The sequence below is a fragment of the Lipotes vexillifer genome, unplaced genomic scaffold (assembly GCF_000442215.2).
Source record: "Lipotes vexillifer unplaced genomic scaffold, Lipotes_vexillifer_v1.1 scaffold691, whole genome shotgun sequence".
Taxonomy (NCBI): Eukaryota; Metazoa; Chordata; class Mammalia; order Artiodactyla; family Lipotidae; genus Lipotes; species Lipotes vexillifer.
In genome coordinates, this window is record NW_006788040.1 from 3,376,772 (window position 1) to 3,397,355 (window position 20,584).

At 53.4% G+C, this 20,584-nt stretch overlaps 1 protein-coding gene across 1 annotated transcript in view; it reads left to right on the forward strand.

The window, feature by feature from the left end:
- The window catches only part of ZNRF3 (zinc and ring finger 3), a 55,747-nt gene extending 36,123 nt beyond the window's left edge, over positions 1-19,624 (forward strand). Inside the window, exons 2-8 of the mRNA XM_007461155.1 lie at positions 9,451-9,525; positions 9,925-10,056; positions 11,402-11,512; positions 12,420-12,587; positions 14,417-14,519; positions 15,189-16,946; positions 19,541-19,624. Of these exons, the coding sequence (XP_007461217.1) occupies positions 9,451-9,525; positions 9,925-10,056; positions 11,402-11,512; positions 12,420-12,587; positions 14,417-14,519; positions 15,189-16,946; positions 19,541-19,584 (2,391 nt within the window). The 3' untranslated portion in view covers positions 19,585-19,624. The remainder of the gene's footprint in view (positions 1-9,450; positions 9,526-9,924; positions 10,057-11,401; positions 11,513-12,419; positions 12,588-14,416; positions 14,520-15,188; positions 16,947-19,540) is intronic.
- Positions 19,625-20,584: the final 960 nt, after the last annotated feature.

Below are 20,584 nucleotides of genomic sequence, written 5' to 3' on the forward strand. Positions count from 1 at the left end.
CCCGCCCCGCCCCGCCCCGATGGCGGCCCCACCGGGTGGGGGGAGGGGCTGGGGGTGTGGGGAAGCCGAGGGGGAGGGACCGGGGACGGGGGTGGCCGCGGGGCCTCGGAGTTCTGAGCCGTGTTTGTGGCTCTGGCGCTTTGATCTCCGGCCAGGGAAACCTGGAAGGTCAGGCCCAGCTGCAGCCAAGCCCCGGAGCCAGGAGCCGGTGGAGCGGGCCGGGCTGCGCCACCCACCTGCACCACACCCGTCTCCTCCCCCCGCGGAAAGTGAGCCCGCCTGGCTGCCCGGCATCCCGACCTCCACTCCGTTGGGGGCTGTTTTGTGTTGGTCTGCCTTAGGCAGTGGGTTAGGGGTGCCAAGTCGTGACAGTAAACTAGCCAAATGCCCTGCACGTTTGGTTTGCAAAGATCGTGTTTGTTGTACATACTGTTAAAGAAACCAGGTTATTTTTTAAGCTATGTGACCCCCTTCCTTCCTACCCCCTACAGATTCCCTCAGAGCTGCAGGTGATTCCCCTGACGGTTTGTGCACGTTAAGGTGTTAGGGTCGTTTTTTTTCCGGCCACTTCTTCTGATGCCCCGCCCCCTTCTTGGCACCAGGATTTTCTCACCAGTTACCCATGTGCGCTGGTGTGTGACCTCATTTCCTATGGAATGAAAGGTTTCTGTAGGAAAACAGGGCTCTTGGTGAGACGGGCCTTGGAAGCCCCCTTGCCTGGCAAGAGTGTCCCCTGTCGTGCAGTGACTCATGCTTCAGGGCACAGCAGCTGACCAGAATGCTCAAGAGCCAGGTGCCTGGGTGGTCACTACTCAGTGAAGAACACGGGGGAGGAGGAAAGGAAAAAGTGAGGAGGGCAGCTTTAAAATCCACTTAGTGGCCTCCAGAGGGAGGGGCATAAAGGGACCTGGTGAGCTCTGGCTTGTTTGCACTGGGGTGGGAGCAGCCAAGAGAGACTGGTGGCTGTCAGGCGGGGTGTCTCTGGGTCTGGCTGGTGGATCTCTGTCGTGTTGACAGGCCCTTGCCCCTCCCTGGCCACAGAAGCAGGCCCTGTGGCAGTGGCAGCCTAAGCAGGGCTTGTTACCGGCCCTGGGTTCCTGGCAGTGATGTGCTTGAAGCTCAGGCCTCAGGTGGACGAGCCTCGCAAGCCTGTGATTTTAGTCTCTCATTGCTCCACCTGAGGCCACCACTGAGTTTAGAGTTTGGAATCTGTGGCCAGTTCCCAGGATCTTCACAGCAGGTGGGGAGGGCAGGCCACTGTCCACACACTCTCCACTGTGTGGTGCAGGCCATCTTTTTCCATCAGTCTTTTAGGCTGAAGAAAAGCAAAGTTCCCCTAAGTGATATCGGGAGAAAACTGTGAAAATCCACATCTCCTGTCGTCTGTCCCTGTGGATATGCCCGAAGCTGATCGTTTGGTCAGCTTTCCTTTGGTGAGAGTTCTCAGGGAGGCTTGCATTCCTCCCTCGAGTAGAAAGGGCAGACTCTGCAAGTGCACAGGCTCGTTTTCTGAGAGCTCTGACATCGGAGATGTGTTCACAAGAGGCCCGGGGCCCCATAAAGATCCACCACGAGGCAGAGCCACTTTCAGTGACTGGGGTCGAGGTTGCCCAGGGAGAATAATTCCTACATTAGAACCAACCACCAATCAAAGACCCATCAGCAAGCACTACAGCAGAAGACGTGCATGCGGTTAATAAGAAACCAAATCCCAAACATCTGCAGTGCGGAGAATCTTGAGTTCTAAGAAGATATGGTAGAGAATTGGACCTTCCACAATTCAAGAGTCAAAGGAAACAGGAGATCAGGTGGCCTGGAGCGAGCTACAGCCTGTGTTTGGAGTAGCAGGGCCCAGGGTGTTTGATGCTAACCCCAAGGGCAAAATCTCATCCATTTTAGGTTAAGCAACAGACATTTCTTGGCCACTTACCCTGTGCCAGGCTCTCTGTGGGATTCTGGGCATTGAGCAGGAAAGAAGTCTGAGGCCTTGGCTGCCCTCTAGTGAGGGAGGCACTTTAAGTAAACAGTTACAGTGTGATGTCACAAGAGCTGCACCCGTGGGGCTCAGAGGCAGGCTGCAGGCCAGGCAGTGCGGAGGGAGTGACACCCAAGGCAGGGAGAGTTAGAGGAGGCAAGGCGGGCTGTGGGGAGATGTGGTGTGTTTCCCCAGCAGGTGGGCAGGCTCACCTATAGAGGCTCCTCCTAGTCAGGCTCTGGGGCTGGAGTGCTGAGTTTGCTAAAAGCCAGGGAAGTCACATCTTATTCTAAGAGCAGACACAGAGTTGTTCGGGGAGAGTGGGGCAGGTCAGATCTGTGGTTTATTAACTAGAAAAGTCCCTCTTATGCTGCGTGGAGACCCTACCAGGGGCAGGCGGGGTGGACTAAGGAACCCCCAAGGGGGGAATGTTGTTGTGACTCACGTGGGAAGTCTGGTGTCCTGTACAGGGTGGCAGCAGTGGAGATGGAAAAACAGTGGATGGATTTGGAAGATGGAATCAACAAAACTTAGTAAGCAGTTGAGTGTAGGAGTGAGGACAAAGGGTTGTAGTTTAGCTTGGCCCCCTGGGGGGCGCTAGTGGGGCACCTCCCTAAGGAGGGAGCCCTGGTTGTAGGAATGTGAGGACTGCATGGAGGGTAGGCCCATGCACCTGTATCAGCCTGAGCAAGAACAGTGAGCTCTGCCCTGGGAGCAGCGGCAAAAGGAGCTTGGGGACCTTGCTGAAGCAGAAAGCTGATGCCAGGTTGTGGGAACTAAGCGCTGAGACTCTGGTGCCATTTTGGATTCTCTATGATCATGGTTTCTGCCACCTTGGGTCATACTGCTGTATCAGTATGCCAGAGGAGCGCTGCAAGAGAACACTCTCCTGGGTAAGAAAGGAAGAGACCTCAGCACCCTCACCCTGCTCCTTGCTAAGCAAGATCTCTTCCCCCAGGACACCAGCAAGTGTGTGGAGACAGACACTTCTAGGAGGTCCTGGCTTGTATCTTTCTTGGGGCTCCTGGCACACAGTTGGCCCTCTTAGGTAGTTGTCAAATTGAACTGTATACAGTTGACCCTTGAACAACACAGGTTTGAACCATGCAGCCCACTTATACACGGGGTTTTTTTCGGTAGTAAATATTACAGTGCTACACAACCCAGTTGGTTGAATCTGTGGATGCAGAACTGTGGGTACGGAGGGCCTTGGAGACAGAGGAACCGAGATTGCGGAGGGTGACTGAGTTACACGTGGATTTTCCTTCAACTGCGCAGAGGGTTAGCACCCTAACCCCCACATCGTTCAAGGGTCAACTGTAATTGAATATACCAGGAACCATCTCATTTAAACTGCAGTGTGTGTATTCCTTAGTAATCATTTTCCAGATCAAAACGTCGATCTGTGGCCCATCCCTCACCCTCTTACGTGAGTTAGAGCCAGGGAGTGGTTAGGGGGTGAGATTCCTGTCACGTGAGCGTGGCCTGTGCACGGAGCCTTGGGTCCCAGAATTTCTCCCATAGAAGGGAGGGTAGGGTGTGGACAGGAGTTGCTGCAAAAAGGGTCCTGTGTCAAAAAACCTGGGGATGCCGGGTAGCTAAGAGTCTTATCACAGGCAGCATTTCTCAAAGGACACTGACCGGGACAGTCTCTCCTCCACTGACACCTACTACAGGGATGTGGGATAAGTGACTCCTGGTTGGTAGTTTCTTACGCATTGGCCCTCAGAACCAAACGCTCGGACCTTTCCTGATGACTCCCCCAGCCTCTTCAGAGAGCCCTGTGCCAGCACTGCTGACAGAATGGACACCCCGTGAGGACGCGCGGCCACCATTCTGCTCACTGTGTGTATCCTCCAGGCCTGGCGCACGTAGTAACTGGTTAATTACTACCGTTGAACAAATAAAGTAATAAATGGCACCTCAAATAGAATTAAACTCTACTGCCGCCTACTATGTTGATTTGTGGAGTATGGGCCGTGCCCAGGGCAGTCTGCTCTGTTAGGCTTTACGGGGCACAGACACTGGTCAGAGATGTACCTCCTGGCTCCATAGACCCCAGGGCAGCTTAGCCTGGCACCCAGTCAAGACATTTACATGTGAGATGTTAGTGCCATTAGACTCCGCAGGGCCGCAGTAGCGATTTAAAGGATAGATTCCACCAGAATGCTAGTACAAGAAGATAAATACAGCACTGTTCATAATAGAGAAAATGAAGAAATCCCCTGAATGCCTGTCAGAGGGACAGTCTTAAGCTCCATATAATGGAAGAATATATGTAGCTGGTAAGAAGAATGGACATTTTTCTGCATCACTGCATATAATATTGTTGAGTAAATTGTTGAGTTAAGGGGGAAAACAGCAGAGTTGAGAACATTATATACATCCAATTTATTTTTAAGTATATTTTGGTATGTGAGTGTATATAAACATAAGCATTTTATTGCTGTTAATATATGAGTTTAAAAAAAATGGAAAGATATAAACCACACTATTATAAAGCTGGGATATAGGGAGGTAATAGGTAGATTATCTTTTGCTTTCAGTTTCTCAATTATTTTAAAATTTTCATGTCAAGCTCATATTACTTTTATTTAATGGCAAAAATACTAAAGATGGTCACACTTGTGGGGAAAAATGCATCCCAGAAAGTGATAAGTGGCAGAGGAGAATCTTGACTGGTATTAGAACTCAGAGAGGGACAAGAGCTGCTTTTCACTAAAGAGAAGCACTTACCGGTCTTATGCGACAGGCTTTGCACATGAACTTGACCTTGAAGAATCAGTAGGCTAGGTAAGATCAACTCATTATAGTTCACTCTGGAGATCTTTGTGCACGTGAAGCACCACGCAGAGAGTTACTCTGAGACTGCCTGCCTCCTCCTAGCCAGCTCACCAATGGGCCACTTTATCCAGAAGTTAAATCTGTTGACAGATTTGTGTTTTACTGTCTGTGTCATCTTATCTTGTCATTACTGCAGATAAATTAAGAGTTGAGTGGGTTTATAAGGAGGGGCATTAAAATCCTATGTGGATTGTATTAAGGTTCTTAATAATCTTCATATTCTTTGGCCCTGGGCCTCCATCCTAAGAAAATTGGAAATGTAAGCCAAGATTCATTCAACATGGCATTAATTACAAGAATAAAGAAAAAACTGGAATAGCCCAAATATCAAAAAGATATGAGTAGCGTATCTGAAGGGATATATCACAGCCTTAAACATATTAACAAAAAAATTTAAATGATTTGTTGGAAGCTTATGATAAGTACAAAAAGACCAGAATGGGAAATTATATTCAATAGAGGCAAAAAAAAAAAGTCTGCTTGAAGCCCCCATATGTCAGAACTTCCTGTGAGAGGTTGAAGACACAAGCCTTCATATCAGTGCTAACAGTCCAGCTTCCTGGGTTATCCTCTGGTCAGGCGTTTGGGACAAAGGAGATTTGGGGCCATCTTTTGGGTTATTTCCGATTAAGGTTGTGTGCTATCGAAAGTTTTCCTACAATAAAGATTAGGCACTGGGGACGCCACGTCCAGTACTTGATGAAGAAATGGATATACAGGGGGAAATGGAGTCTGTTCCCAGGGGCTCTGTGGAGTAGCTATGGGGTGGGACCAAGCCCCGAACCAAGTCTGGGTGTAACTGCACACACCGGGGAGAGTGTCAGGTCCATTCCTGATTGGAATTCCTGAATTTAATTGAAACCCAAGCAGACTCTAGGCTGTAGGTTTTCTCACCCACTAGGTGATAAATGGGACTATTCTTATCAGAATGCCCCCAACGCGTCCAGAAATTCACGAGCCCCCTGCATTGAGAGTGTGGGGTCTTAACCACTCGACCGCCAGGGAAATCCCAAGACTCAAACATATTGATAGAAGCACTTTCTTAGGAGAAAGCCAAATCCACGTTCAGGGAGCAGTAACCCAAGAGTACGGTCCGGGCAGGTTTGCTTTCAATTAGAATGAACATTTATCGAATAACCATAGGAGTCTCGCATTGTCATAAATGCCAGCCACGTAAGATCCTGTCTTCTAGAGCTTGACCTTTTGTACTTTGCAATATGTAAGTCTGCAGATGTTTGTGCTTTTGCTACGTGTCTCAGTGGCTGTGGTAACTGTCTAGCCTCAGGTCTCACAGCCCCGGAAAGGTAAATGAGAGACCATGACAACCTTTTATTCCTCATTCTGCTGCAGGGCTTGTGGTCACCTGCTGGCTGGTGCCAACCTGTCCTGGCCTGATGGAAGCAGCAGCAGTGATGAAGGGTGGGGAACACCTGTGTGAGTGGGGTGAGGGGAAGGGCGAGCAGAGGTCAGTAGGCAAGGCCTTCATGGGAGGCCTTGCCAGGACATCCCACCTGCTTTCTGCTGCTCACACCCTTCTCATGCTCTTCTTCCCAGTCCAGTCTGTGCACAGGTCAAGGGTAACTGCCCTCTCCAACCGAAGCCCAGTGACCAGTGACCTTCATCTAGCAACAGGCACCAGGCTGCATCTTTCTCAGCATTTTGTTGAAACAGCCTTATTCTGAGAGATTTGGACATTGTGTGCCTTTATAAAGATAGTGTTTTGAAATAATATTACAGCCCAAGCTTGACTAGAGGAAACAGTGAAAGACCTAACATATGAAGACATGTTTAAGGATGCCTCATCAATTTTTAAACTGAAAATGTGGGGCAAGGGGGAAAGTATGACCAAGTAGTGTTCTATGTTTTCATTTGTTTTGGGAATAGTATGATCAACGTGTCATTTTCTTAAGTGTGGATTATTCATGGCCTATTTTCAATCCCAAGCCTTGCTCCTGACAGGCGAGTTCCTGACGTAATCCTGACTCGCCTCCTGTCCGGTCCTGAGTGCAGGAAATACAACCTTAATTTAACAGCAGCTTACATTAAACATAACTTTTAAAGTAAGCCGACTGTGAGAATTATCATTTTCTCAAAATATTAGTACTTTGGACCCTGTGCATTAACCTGGTTGTGTCTAAAGTTGAGCTGTAAACAGGATTAAGCACCTTATTCTTGACCTGCTCTTTTCACTCGAGAAACCTGGAGATGAGTCCTCCCTCCTAGATTTTGTTTAAAATGCCTTTTTTTTTTTTTTTTTTTTTTTTTGCGGTACGCAGTCCTCTCGCTGCTGCGGCCTCTCCCGTTGCGGAGCACAGGCTCCGGACGCGCAGGCTCAGCGGCCATGGCTCACGGGCCCAGCCGCTCCACGGCATGTGGGATCTTCCTGGACCGGGGCATCCTCCCGGACCGGGGCACGAACCCGTGTCCCCTGCATCGGCAGGCGGACTCTCAACCACCGCGCCACCAGGGAAGCCCTAAAATGCCTTTTAAAACGTGCCTGGCCCATGGGGGTCATACCTGGCCTCCAGATCCCTGTGACTTCTGCCTCCTCGTGAAGTCAGGGGGGCTGGAGGTGGGAGCAGGGGGCAGCCGAGGCTTGCACTGCCCTGGGGCCTGCAGCCTCTTGGCCTCCAGGCTCTCCAGATGCACCCCCATTGAAGCTCCCAAGCAAGAGGGAGCTGCACACACAGTCCCCTCAGGTGCCGTTTGATGTGCTTAAGCAGGGAACAAAAGCCAAATAAAGGAACGCGAAGTCCTGTCTATTTCCTCGTTTGTGGTGCTGTCCCTCAGGGCCCTCTGCGTCCCTGAATTTGTGAACACGGCTGGGCTACCCCCTGAGACTGGCACCCACTTGCTGTTAGTTAACTCTGGAGCCCCCGAGGGCTTGTTGACCTCAGGCAAAGGGGTCTGTGCCCCTAAAGAGCTTTATGGAGGAAAGTGACACCACCTGGCCCCGAACCTTCTCACTGGGCCGTCATGTCCTCTCTTGCTGGAGGCAAGTGACAGCTGTTGCAGCTCTTTCTGCGTCACTCTGGACAGTCCCTTGCCTCCTTGAGTGGCCAAGACTGCGAACTGGAAGGGACCCTAGTCCTCATGACACAGGCTCCTTCCTCCTTTTACAGATGGGGAAACTGAGGCTGGGGCTGAAAGAGACTCTGACTCGCCCACCACTGGCAGCTTGTCTGGCAGAGCTGGAGACAGCACCCAGGGGCCCCTCCTGATGCAGCGTGCTGGCGGGGAAGCGGGGTGGGACGGGCAAGCAGCAGAGCAGACTAAATACATCGAATCTCAGTTCAACAGGAAAGGGTCCCCAGCAGAACAAGGACAGCTTCTGCAGCACAGCACTCAGGTGTCTGAGCTTGTTCAGTTGCGGAGGACTTTGCTGCATCCCTGACAATCCACCGTCCTGCTTATTTAGTACCAAGTACAGGGAGCTGTCTTGTTGTAGAAGCTGTGAGGTAAGACCGCCCTCTGGTGGCTGATGGAGCTATTGCTCTAGCCACATTCTGGTCTAAGGCTCAGTGTTGCTTTCCTGTGGGGAAGGAATTCAGATTTTATTCTTTCTCAAGCACTCTGGCTCACAGAGACTTTCTTGACCTCTGAGTACTAGCCATCATTTGCCCATCTTATAGGGGGTTTGGTTTTTGTTTTGAGCCCTCCCCCCACCCGTTAGAGGTGTCTCGCTTCCCTAACGAGATTCAGGTTCCTATGAGCAAGGATTATGTCTTACGTCTTGTTCTTCCTCAGCTTCTACCCGTTGTTCCCTTAGCTGGACATGAAATTAGAAGGTTCACTGGGGTGGAAAGGAGTCCTTTCCTCCAAAAGAGAATCCCACCCCTTCTCATTTGTCCCTAAAACGTTCTAATCTCATCTTTGATCAGTAGTTCCCCAAGTGGTTGAATCATCAGAATCCCTCAGAAAAGCTTCAGAACTCAGTTTCCTGGGCCTTACTCCAGCCCTGCTGAATCAGTCTCTGTGGTTTGAGCCAGGAAATCTGCTTTACAAACTTCCCAAGTGGTTTTTGATGTGCAGCCAGGTTTGGCAGCCAACTGCTCTAAATCCCCATTTACAATTATTTCTCGTAGCTTTTCCCCCGACAGCATGTCCAAAGGTCTTTAGTTTATGTCACTTATTAAAATTGACCGTTTTGAGATTACTTCGGAAATATTCAGTACGTTCCTCTAACTGCGGTGCTGGATGATGTGGGGAGGAAGCAGGACCGCAAGAGAAGGACCAAAGGCATTTGCTTTAGCTGCCAATGGCCCTGTGTTCATAGCAGAAAATACTGAAACCAATACCTTTATGCTGACTGGGCAGGTTGTTGATTTGTAGTTTGATTTTAAGATTTAGGCTGGATAGGGAGACAAAGGTTAATCGAGTACCCAGCTATTTATTTTCACCATTTCTAACTCATTTGGTTCCCAGGATAACTGTACAAGGTGCTATTGCCCACCCCCACCCCCCTTTTTTTAAACAGATGGGCAAGTTGAGGCTTAGGAAAGTTAGTAACTCACCCAGTCACATTAGTTGGTGACTGTCAGATTCTGCATTCGAATACAGGTCTGATTTCCAAGGCCAGCTTCGGAAAGGTAAGGACCAGGGTACCAACCTGCTCTTTTTCACTCTGCCAGGCCAAGCGAGCCGTGCAGCGGGGAGCCACTGCAGTCATCTTCGATGTGTCTGAAAACCCAGAAGCTATCGACCAGGTAAGCTCCTCGGGCCAGGCCAATGCTGCAGTGTCCCTGAGAGAAGCACCTCCTTTACTTAGCCTGGCTTCTCACGGTCATGTCACCCTCATCCTCAGGGCCCTTGCACTTGTCTGCCCTTGTTAGTTATCCGTGTTTGCACATCATCCTCCAAGGCAAGTGTATCAAGAGGGGTAAGAGCCAAGAAGTTGAGGGTTGGTGAGGCATTTTCAAAGGCCCTTTTGGGGTCCCACCATCATCCTCAGCCTCGTCCTTCTGGGAGCTCCAAGCCTATGATGCTTGAGGAGTTTGAGGATTTCCAAAAGGGTATTTCGTGTTCTTTTCCTCCAGCCTTTCTTTCTCTCTCCTGCTTCTTGAAGTAATTACGTCTTCTAACCAGGACCTCCTCTCCTTCCTTAGCTAAACCAGGGGTCAGAAGATCCACTCAAGAGGCCAGTGGTGTACGTGAAGGGCGCAGACGCCATCAAGCTGATGAACATTGTCAACAAGCAGAAAGTGGCTCGAGCAAGGATCCAGCACCGCCCTCCTCGAGTGAGCCTCCGCTGGCCACGCCGCCACCTTCCCTGCTGCCGCCTGTGCCTTAATCCCCTTTGAGCTTTGGCCTTTTGCTCCTACCTTCTTTCCGTCTACAATGCTGATGCGCCCCAGGTTCCTGCAGGTTTAGATCAGACTTAAGGCTGGAGGCCAGGGAGAAATTTCACCCGGCTCCTCTAGAGGGAATTTGAAAAGTCCTTCCAGAGATAGGTGATTTGTGACCAAATGTCTCTTCCACCTGGCATCCCCTCTGGGTAACCTCCTATCCTTTTTTCTCTTCTGTCCCATCTCCCTGTGAAAGGCTAACTGAGGAGAATTGAAGGGAAGGCCACCCTGCACTCAGCTTCCTGTATCTCCCTCCTTCCGTCTGGCCTAGACTAGAGGATAAAGCCTCTGCTTCCTTCTTCCTATGGGGCAAATGCATTACTGAAACCGCCTAACTTGTATTTGATTCTGGAAAAGTAAGCTTTCAACAGGGATTGGGGCTCACGACTTCCAGGTGGTTAATGAATAGCTTCATTTTTTAGGCTTCTCTTAGGTGTATTAAAGGGACACTGCTGGCATCTTTTGCCCAACCTCAGACTGAAGATTCTAGGAACCTAGGACAGGTGCACCACAGACGGTTTATTTCCTCCTCACAAATATTGGAATATTCACATAGAGGATGGGTCTTTTGCACAAAATATCCGGATACCCATAGCATTCATTTAGCAAAACTCCATTCCTGTTGGCTAAACACGTCCCAGATGAGATAACTTTAAGGTTTTAGGAGGCAGTGTGCCATGAGGAAAAGGTAAGAACTAAAACTAGAGGGAGTTTGCAAAAGAACTGACTTGCTGGCTGCTTTTTAAAGGAAAAAAGGGCGCTTTGGTAAATATGACTCATTGTAGTGGAAGCTGATATTTGTGGAAGCAGCATACAATTTTCTGAGTTGTTGTAAACCATTAATTATATGGTTAGTAATCACTGTTCCCTCAAAACATGACACTCACTCTTTTGTCCCATAAATGTGATATTTGTGTTTATTTGGAAGGGCCTCTCCTACCAGTTACAGCAAACTTTGCGCTATTCTGCAGGGAGCGAGGCTCTGTGAACAGAGTTCTCTTGGCTGTTAGGAGGCCTGGCTGAGACCGCTGCGGCCTCCCCGGGCCACGCTGCGGGGCACTACCTGGGCCTGGATAGCACACTGTGTGCGTATTAGCAGAACCCCACGTGTGCCCTGCAAAGGAGGGGAAATGCAGCCCGGTGGCCCCATCCTTCTCCCGACCAGGGCTGACCCAGCCGTGTGCCAATCCCCAGGCTGAAGAGAGCTGTGACTCACTGTGTCCGTGTTCTGTTCCAGCAACCCACGGAATACTTTGATATGGGGATCTTCCTGGCCTTCTTTGTCGTGGTCTCCTTGGTCTGCCTCATCCTCCTTGTCAAAATCAAGCTGAAGCAGCGACGCAGTCAGGTAACTCAGCAGCCTGTGAGTGTTCATCCCTGCTGCCCCTTTGCCGGTGCAAACCTGGTCCTGAGCCCTGCAGCCTGTTCCCAGTGGCCTAGAACCAACAAAGATGGAGAAAAACGAGAGCAAAGCTTATAGCACTGTGTCGTATCTGTTCCAAAAGGGCCAGTCCTACAAAGGCCGAGCCCTGGGGCCATTTCCAGCCAGGGGTTTTTCCAAAGAAATGTTTAAATGTCAACCTGGACCCCTAGAGCCCTGCTCCTCAAATATGATCTGGGGACCAAGCAGCATTAGCATCACCTGGGAGCTTGGCAGAAACTCAGAATCTCAGGCCCCACCTCAGACCTGCTTCATCCGACTCTGCGTCTACCAAGCTCTCCAGGTGATGTGCTTGTAGGAAGGCGATGTGCTTGTAGGAAGGAAGGATTTGGGGGTAGAGGGCAATGGGAGGATACTCAGGAATCTAGACTCAGAGGTGTAGCAGTGTGATGTCCACAGCGAGAGACGGTGGAGTGGGCGCTGAGTTCTCTCGAGGCTGGGTGGCCATCACCGACAGAGCAGCAGCTGATGTTTGTCAAGCGTGTCTGGTTTGCCAAGTGCTGGGCACCCCAATGCATGGTCTCATTTGCCCTCAGAACGTTCTTCAATGAAGGGAGGAACCCTTAGCACAGAGCAGAGTTGGCCAAATAATTAGAGTAGACCTCTGCTGGTACTGCTACTTAGACTGATGTGATGGACACTTGGGAGTCTAGAAGATCTGTGCTCTTGTGCCGTGGCCTCTGAATCTTTGGTGATTTCTCAGAAGTCTGTCCTGGCCTGATGGAGACTAGTGTTTGGCCGACCATGGCCCCAGGGGTGACTGGTGCTGTTAACATGTCCCAGACCCTAACACGGACCACGTTCTGCTGTGCAGAATTCCATGAACAGACTGGCCGTGCAGGCCCTGGAGAAGATGGAAACCAGGAAGTTCAACTCCAAGAGCAAGGGGCGCCGGGAGGGAAGCTGCGGGGCCCTGGACACGCTCAGCAGCAGCTCCACATCCGACTGTGCCATCTGCCTGGAGAAGTACATCGATGGAGAGGTAACGGCAGAGGCGGGGCCAGTCCTGGTGGGGATGAGGTAGACAGGCCCGCAGATGGAAGGGGAAGGGCTTTTCCCACAGGGGAAGGGCCGAGCTGCCTAGGTCTCCAGGGGACGTCCTGAGACCTTCAAACTGCTCTTCCCCCCGGCCCCCCGGAAGTGGGTGGCCACATACACAGGCACTCTCTCCAGGCGACCGAGCTGAACATAGGTGATTTCGGAAGTTGATCAGAAATATATAATGGGCCAGAAAACGTCTTGTTGTAAGAACATTTACACTTAATTTCAGAATTGCTCTTCTGAAAACTCTGGCACTTGACTTGATACAAACCCCTCTTACAAAGCTGTATGGAACATTTACGTTTTTACTTATAAAGAGACAAGGGGGGCTTCCCTGGTGGCACAGTGGTTGAGAGTCCGCCTGCCGATGCAGGGGACGTGGGTTCGTGACCCCGTCCAGGAAGATCCCACATGCCGCGGAGTGGCTGGGCCCATGAGCCATGGCTGCTGAGCCTGTGCGTCCGGAGCCTGTGTTCTGCAACAGGAGAGGCCACAACAGTGAGAGGCCCGCGTACCGCAAAAAAAAAAAAAAAAAAAAAGAGAGAGAGAGAGACAAGGGATGTGATGTCCCCTTTTTCCTTCTAGCTTTTTTCTGAAAATTTAAAACTTTCAGAAAAGTTGCAAGAATCAGACAATGAATGCTGGATCATTCATTTAGAATCACCCATTGTTAACATTTTGCCACATTTGCTTCATCTCCTTCTGGATAGAGGCGTGCATATACACACACATTTTGGGGAGTGGGGAGCAAACCACTTCAGAATTAGTTGCAGGCATTTGATGCCCCTTTGATGAAAGTGTCTCGCTGCTGTGCAGACTGTTGGATGAAAAAAGAGGTTTTGCAGAGGCCTTCAGATGAATAGTCTCACATGGTCTCTACCTGCAGACTGCCTGAGTTCTCATCGGGGCCCAGGAGGATTCTAGCTTTGTGATCTTGGGCAAGTGACTTTATTCTCTGTGCCTATGCTTGTGATATGGGCCCAAGACTGACCTGTACTCCAGGTGATCACAAAGGTTACACGAGAAAATCCAGGTAGGACTCTTGCCACAGTCAGGCACAGCCTTAGGTGTTAGTTTGAATGTTACTGCATTGAGCTGGTCAGAGAATGTAAAATTAGCAAGTTTGGAGGGTGCTTTGGGCTCAGGAACTTTAGAGGTGGTTCTCCCTGCCTCAGAACCCCATTACCTCCTCTCCACGTTGGGTGCTTTGTTATTAACTGTGTGCCCCCAGGTGAGTGCTGAGGGTCCAGTGAAGGGGAGGACGGGAGAACTTTGCCCCCTTGCTGCCCCACCTGTCAATCATGAGTCCTGGGCATCTTCCTTTCTACCCACCCCATTTTGGGTATCTGGAGCCAGCCACCATCCCAGAAGTGCAGAAGGTTTTGGGGTGTATCTAGCCACCCTTCCATACCCCCAGGCTCACCATTTGCACTAGCATACAGCTCTGGCGGTCCCTTGTGTGTGGCGTGGGTGTGAGTGCCCTCCTCACAAGAAGGGAGCTGGCTTCCTCCCTCAACACCAAGCACCGTGGTTGGAGCTGGCTGATGGTCCGTATCTTTCTCCCTAGAACCCATGTGTGGGCCCTGACTCCAGGGAACGGAGCCCACTTGTAGCTAGAGATGGGGAGGGGGAGCCTCTGGGCACTGCCACAGTGAACTGGGCTCCTTGGTCCAGTCTGGGCTCCACGGGAAGAAACACTGCAGGGCTGAAGACAGCACCGCCCTCTGCCTGTGCCCTCCCTTCAGGCTGTGTGTCCTCTCTCCCTCCCAGGAGCTGCGGGTCATCCCTTGTACTCACCGCTTTCACAGGAAGTGCGTGGACCCGTGGCTGCTGCAGCACCACACCTGCCCCCACTGTCGACACAACATCATAGGTAATTCTCCGCTGCCTCTGTTGTTGCTGGAGTGTCACTGTCTTTACCGAGTACCTAGCAGGAGCAGGACACGTGCTGGGGAGCGAGCAAACCACCGCAGCATTGCCACCTGGACTTGGAGGCGTGGGGGCTTGGGGTTTGGAGGCCTCTGAAGAATCACCCTGAGTTTGGGTTCTCACTTTGACATGAACTGGCTTCCTGACCTTGGGCCAGGCACCCAGCCTCTCCAGGCCCTGGGCCCACAGTCTCTTCAGCGGGATGACAGTGGTGACGCTTGCTGTGCCTGGTACCTTGGGGTTGTGATGCTGCTGCTGCCTCCCTGTGGTGGTGGATGAGGGCCCGGAAGGCAGGGTGCCCTCCAGGTAGCTGTTCTTCCAAGAGGGAAAAATGCCTTTCCACTCCGTGTCCCTGTTGCTCTCTCGAGCCTTATGCCGTGCAGAGCAGCTGGGAGGTGGGAGATGGACCCTGACAGGAGTGACCACCTTTCGAGTGGAGAAGCAGGAGGCCTCTACCCGCGTGGCCGGGTTTGGCGGCAGCTTAGAATGGGCCATGGTCGTGAGACTGGGCACCTTGGGGCCGGCCGCCTCAGTCTGTGCCCGCATCCGCCCCTCGAGCCCTTGGCCCCAGCGTGCTCGCCCCCCTGACCGCGTTTCCTCCGCCTCTCCCCAGAACAAAAGGGAAACCCGAGCGCCGTGTGCTTGGAGACCGGCAGCCTGGCGCGCGGCCGGCAGCAGAGGGTGATCTTGCCGGTGCACTACCCCGGCCGCGTACACAGGGCCAGCGCCATCCCCGCCTACCCCACGAGGACAAGCATGGACGCCCACGGGAACCCTGTCACGCTGCTGACCATGGACCGGCGCGGGGAACAGGGCCTCTTCCCGCCGCAGACCCCCGCCTACATCCGCGGCTACCCGCCCCTCCATCTGGACCACAGCCTGGCCCCTCACCGCTGCGGCCTGGAGCACCGGCCCTACTCGCCGGCCCCCCCCTTCCGCAGGCCCAAGTTCGGCGGCCGCAGCTTCTCCAAGGCAGCTTGCTTCTCCCAGTATGAGACCATGTACCAGCACTACTACTTCCGGGGCCTCAGCTACCCCGAGCAGGAGGGGCAGCCCCCTCCCGGCCTCACCCCCGGGGGCCCGGCTCGGGCCTTCCCCCCGGGCGGCGGCAGCGGCCTGCTCTTCGCCCCCGCGGTGCACGCGGCCCCGGCCTCGCACCTGGAGAGCGGCAGCGCGTCCAGCTTCAGCTGCTACCACGGCCACCGCTCGGTGTGCAGCGGCTACCTGGCCGACGGCCCAGGCAGCGACAGCAGCAGCAGCAGCAGCGGCAGCTCGGGCCAGTGCCGCTGCTCCTCCAGCGACTCGGTGGTGGACTGCACGGAGGTCAGCAACCAGGGCGTGTACGGGAGCTGCTCCACCTTCCGCAGCTCTCTCAGCAGCGACTACGACCCCTTCGTCTACCGCAGCCGCAGCCCCTGTCGCACGGGAGACATGGGGGGCTCAGGCCGGGGGCCCGTGGTGCGCCTCGAGGGCTCCCCGCCCCCCGAGGAGCTCCTGGCTTCGGCCCGAGGCCCAGGTGTGGGGCGGGGAGAGCCCTGGCCCGGGCCCGCCTCTCCCTCAGGGGACCAGCTGTCCACCTGCAGCCTGGAGATGAACTACAGCAGTAGCTCCTCCCTGGAGCCCCGGGGGCCTAACAGCTCTACCTCAGAAGGGGGGCTCGAGACCTCTCCCGGGGCCGCCCCGGACCTCAGGAGGACCTGGAAGGGGGCCCGGGAGGGGCCAACGTGTGCCTGCTGCTGTGAGCCCCAGACCCCCGCCCCAGACCCCGGAGCGGGAGCGGCCGGGGGCGGCATCTTGTTCCTGGGCGCCCCGCCCTGTGAGGGCTGCGGCCCCCAGGGTGGGGAGTCACAGCCAGGGAGCTCCCAGGGCCCCTATGGCTTTCACCCGGACCACTTGCCCAGGACAGATGGGGTGAAGTATGAGGGCCTGCCCTGCTGCTTCTATGAAGAGAAGCAGGTGGCCCATGGGGGCGGGGGCGGGGGCGGCGGCCGCTACACCGAGGACTGCTCGGTACGCGTGCAGTACACGCTGGCCCAGGAGCTCCCGCCCAGCTGCCACCCCGGGGCCCGGGACCTGAGCCAGCGCATCCCCATCATTCCGGAGGATGTGGACTGTGACTTGGGCTTGCCCTCCGAATGCCAAGGGACTCGGGGCCTCAGCCCCTGGGGTGGGACGCTGCCAGGTCCAGATGCCCTGTGGCCCCACAGGGGCTTGGGAGCAGCCCAGCAAGAAGAGCGGGTTCCGTGCTGCCCGGCCAGGGCACCGCTGTCACCTCCCTGCCCTCCAGAGGACGTGGGGCCCCCTGGGGCCAGCTCCCCCCGTGCCCCCCAGGACACTCAGGACTCCAGCGCCACAGCCACCGAGGCTGCAGGTGAGAGCGGGCGGTGACGGTAGGCCAGGATCTGGGTCTTTTCTCCACACAGTCATTTTCTGAGTGACTTTCTTGGTGTCCTTGGCTTTAAACACCATCCGTACCTGATGATTTCCAAGTGTTACTCCCCAATCCAGCCCTTCCTCTGGGCTCCAGACCTGCTGGGCCCTCTGCTTCCATGAGCTCTCTCCCCCAGATGCTGCAGAAGCTTCCCGCTTGATCCTGCCACAGCAGTGTCTCGAGTTCCTCCCTCTGCACCCCCTTCTCCAAGGCTCCCTATCCAGATGCTCAGGCCAAAAGCCCAGGCCCCAGCCCTGAGCCTGCCCTGCCCCTCACGCATCAGGGTCCTGGGCTTCTCAGCCTGTCTGTGAGAACCACATGTGCTGGTTTTCCCCTGGTCCAGAAAATTGAATCCCCAGAAAAATGAAACTTAGCAAAAGACATGCAAAACCCAAGTCCAGATTTTTTATTATTAGATTCAGCAGACATCATCAAATTGTGATAAAGTTGCCAAACCTTTTGTCTTCAGTAGTGAACAGTGTGCAGTCTAGCACCTTTGAATAGCACTGGGACAATTCCAACTCCAAAGTAAACCCCACATGGATCTGCTCTGCTCCCCGCCTGCTGTCCACAGCCGGGCCTATTTCCTCTCTCTAGGGTGAGGGCAGTAGCCTTCTGACTGGTCTCCTGTGGCCAGTCTTGCCTTCTGTTCCACGTGGGTGCCAGAGTCGTCTTTTTTAAAACATAAGTCTGTCTTTATACCAGAAAACTCTTCACTGACTTGCCATTACCTTCCAAATTTTAGAAATGTAAACCCCTCACCCAGGTCTGTATGATCAGGCCCTGCCGCCCCCCCCACCCGCCCAACCTCCTCCCGCATCCCTCCTTCATGATGTCAGCCGCCTTTGCCCCGGTCCTGTTCCTCCAACGTGCCAGGTTCATTCCAGCCTCCAGGCCTCTCTACCACTTCTCTCCTGCAGATCTTGGGTAGATGCCCTGTGGCCCCACAGGGGCTTGGGAGCAGCCCAGCAAGAAGAGCGGGTTCCGTGCTGCCCGGCCAGGGCACCGCTGTCACCTCCCTGCCCTCCAGAGGACGTGGGGCCCCCTGGGGCCAGCTCCCCCCGTGCCCCCCAGGACACTCAGGACTCCAGCGCCACAGCCACCGAGGCTGCAGGTGAGAGCGGGCGGTGACGGTAGGCCAGGATCTGGGTCTTTTCTCCACACAGTCATTTTCTGAGTGACTTTCTTGGTGTCCTTGGCTTTAAACACCATCCGTACCTGATGATTTCCAAGTGTTACTCCCCAATCCAGCCCTTCCTCTGGGCTCCAGACCTGCTGGGCCCTCTGCTTCCATGAGCTCTCTCCCCCAGATGCTGCAGAAGCTTCCCGCTTGATCCTGCCACAGCAGTGTCTCGAGTTCCTCCCTCTGCACCCCCTTCTCCAAGGCTCCCTATCCAGATGCTCAGGCCAAAAGCCCAGGCCCCAGCCCTGAGCCTGCCCTGCCCCTCACGCATCAGGGTCCTGGGCTTCTCAGCCTGTCTGTGAGAACCACATGTGCTGGTTTTCCCCTGGTCCAGAAAATTGAATCCCCAGAAAAATGAAACTTAGCAAAAGACATGCAAAACCCAAGTCCAGATTTTTTATTATTAGATTCAGCAGACATCATCAAATTGTGATAAAGTTGCCAAACCTTTTGTCTTCAGTAGTGAACAGTGTGCAGTCTAGCACCTTTGAATAGCACTGGGACAATTCCAACTCCAAAGTAAACCCCACATGGATCTGCTCTGCTCCCCGCCTGCTGTCCACAGCCGGGCCTATTTCCTCTCTCTAGGGTGAGGGCAGTAGCCTTCTGACTGGTCTCCTGTGGCCAGTCTTGCCTTCTGTTCCACGTGGGTGCCAGAGTCGTCTTTTTTAAAACATAAGTCTGTCTTTATACCAGAAAACTCTTCACTGACTTGCCATTACCTTCCAAATTTTAGAAATGTAAACCCCTCACCCAGGTCTGTATGATCAGGCCCTGCCGCCCCCCCCACCCGCCCAACCTCCTCCCGCATCCCTCCTTCATGATGTCAGCCGCCTTTGCCCCTGTCCTGTTCCTCCAACGTGCCAGGTTCATTCCAGCCTCCAGGCCTCTCTACCACTTCTCTCCTGCAGATCTTGGGTTAAGAGCCAGCCTCCAGCCCCCTCCGAGCTCACTCTCACACCCTCTGTTTACTTCCCAGGTTTTCACGATCTGAAATTACTTTGTTGTGAGGTGTGGGAGCTCCGCAGTGGGGGTCTTCCCAGTGCCTGCAACAGGGCCCAAGGCACATCTTTTGTACATTGTGTTTTCATGCTGCCTAAGGGTTTCCAGAAGGCTCTGCAGAACCCAATGAGGGAGGCCGGCTCCCTAGAAGGCCCCCGTGCCCTCAGAAAGGGGGCTCCACTTCAGCCCTTTACCATATACACAGTCCATCCAGCATCCAGAGCTGTCACTTCTGAGAGCCCACCACACGCTGGGATGGGCCCCCAGGTCCCTTGCCTCGTCCCTGCATGTGGTGCCCAAAGCCTGCGGGCCCGGCCCCCTCCCCTGACAATTGTTCTCTCTCTCCCAGGACCGAGATCTCGCCTGGCCGACAGTGGCGGCCCTGGAGCCTGAGCTCAGATGGAACTCTTCTGTGGAAATGGGAACTGTACGGAGATTCCAAACTCTGACTTCCTACAGAAAAAAAAAAGAAAAAAAAAAGATTTTTTTAGCTTTGACAAACACAAAAGTGGTAATAAAGAGAGCCCTCCTCAACCCAAAATGTGAGCCACGTGTGGCAAGCCCCTCCTCCCAGTTAACAAACCAACAGACAAAATTCTCTTAGTCTTTTGCCTCTTGATAACATGTTACTCTTCTGTTTTGTAAAGTGTGTGTGCTTGGGGTTCGAGGTGTGTGGGATTGACTTCTCTGCTTTGTTTTTTAAGATATTATATGTAAATGTAAAAAGTTATTTAAATATATATTTTAAAGAACCCTAACCGCCAACTTTTGCTGAAAAAAAAAATCACTGCTGCAGTAATTGAACCACATCATGTGTAGATACTGTTGTCTCCCTGGAGGGAGCTCAGGCCTTTGAAAAGCTCAGGGCTACACCTGCCTTAGAAAATGAACCAGAAACTTGAAGTAAAGCTAGTTGATATGGGTACAGACTCTGAGGAACAATGCAATGCTGCCTCTTACTTTCTCATGGCAAATCCCAACGTACAAAATGTCAGGCCTTCTCAGAAGCTATGCCTCTCCAGCCTGCACCTTCAGGCAGCTGATGGAAACAGCTTGGGGTCGGGTGGAAGGTCTGCAGCACTGCGGAGCCGGGACAAGCCATTGCTACGTAAGCCCCAGGGTGACAGGGACGATTCTGCGTAGTGTCCTCAGTCTGTCCCCTCTGGTCATCGTCCTAACTAGGACAGAGTTTACAGTCCTGATTTTGGGCTTCCTGCCACTGGCTGCAGAGATGGCTCGACGGGGTGTGTGGGGAGAGACACCCAGGAGGAATGTACGTGGTTTTGCAGCCTTGGTGTCTGCCCCAGCTGGGGGAGAGGTGGGATGGAGGGCGCCCCGGAGCGGGCCTGTGCGCATGCGTCCGTGTGCGCCCGGCCACACCGCCCCCCACGCC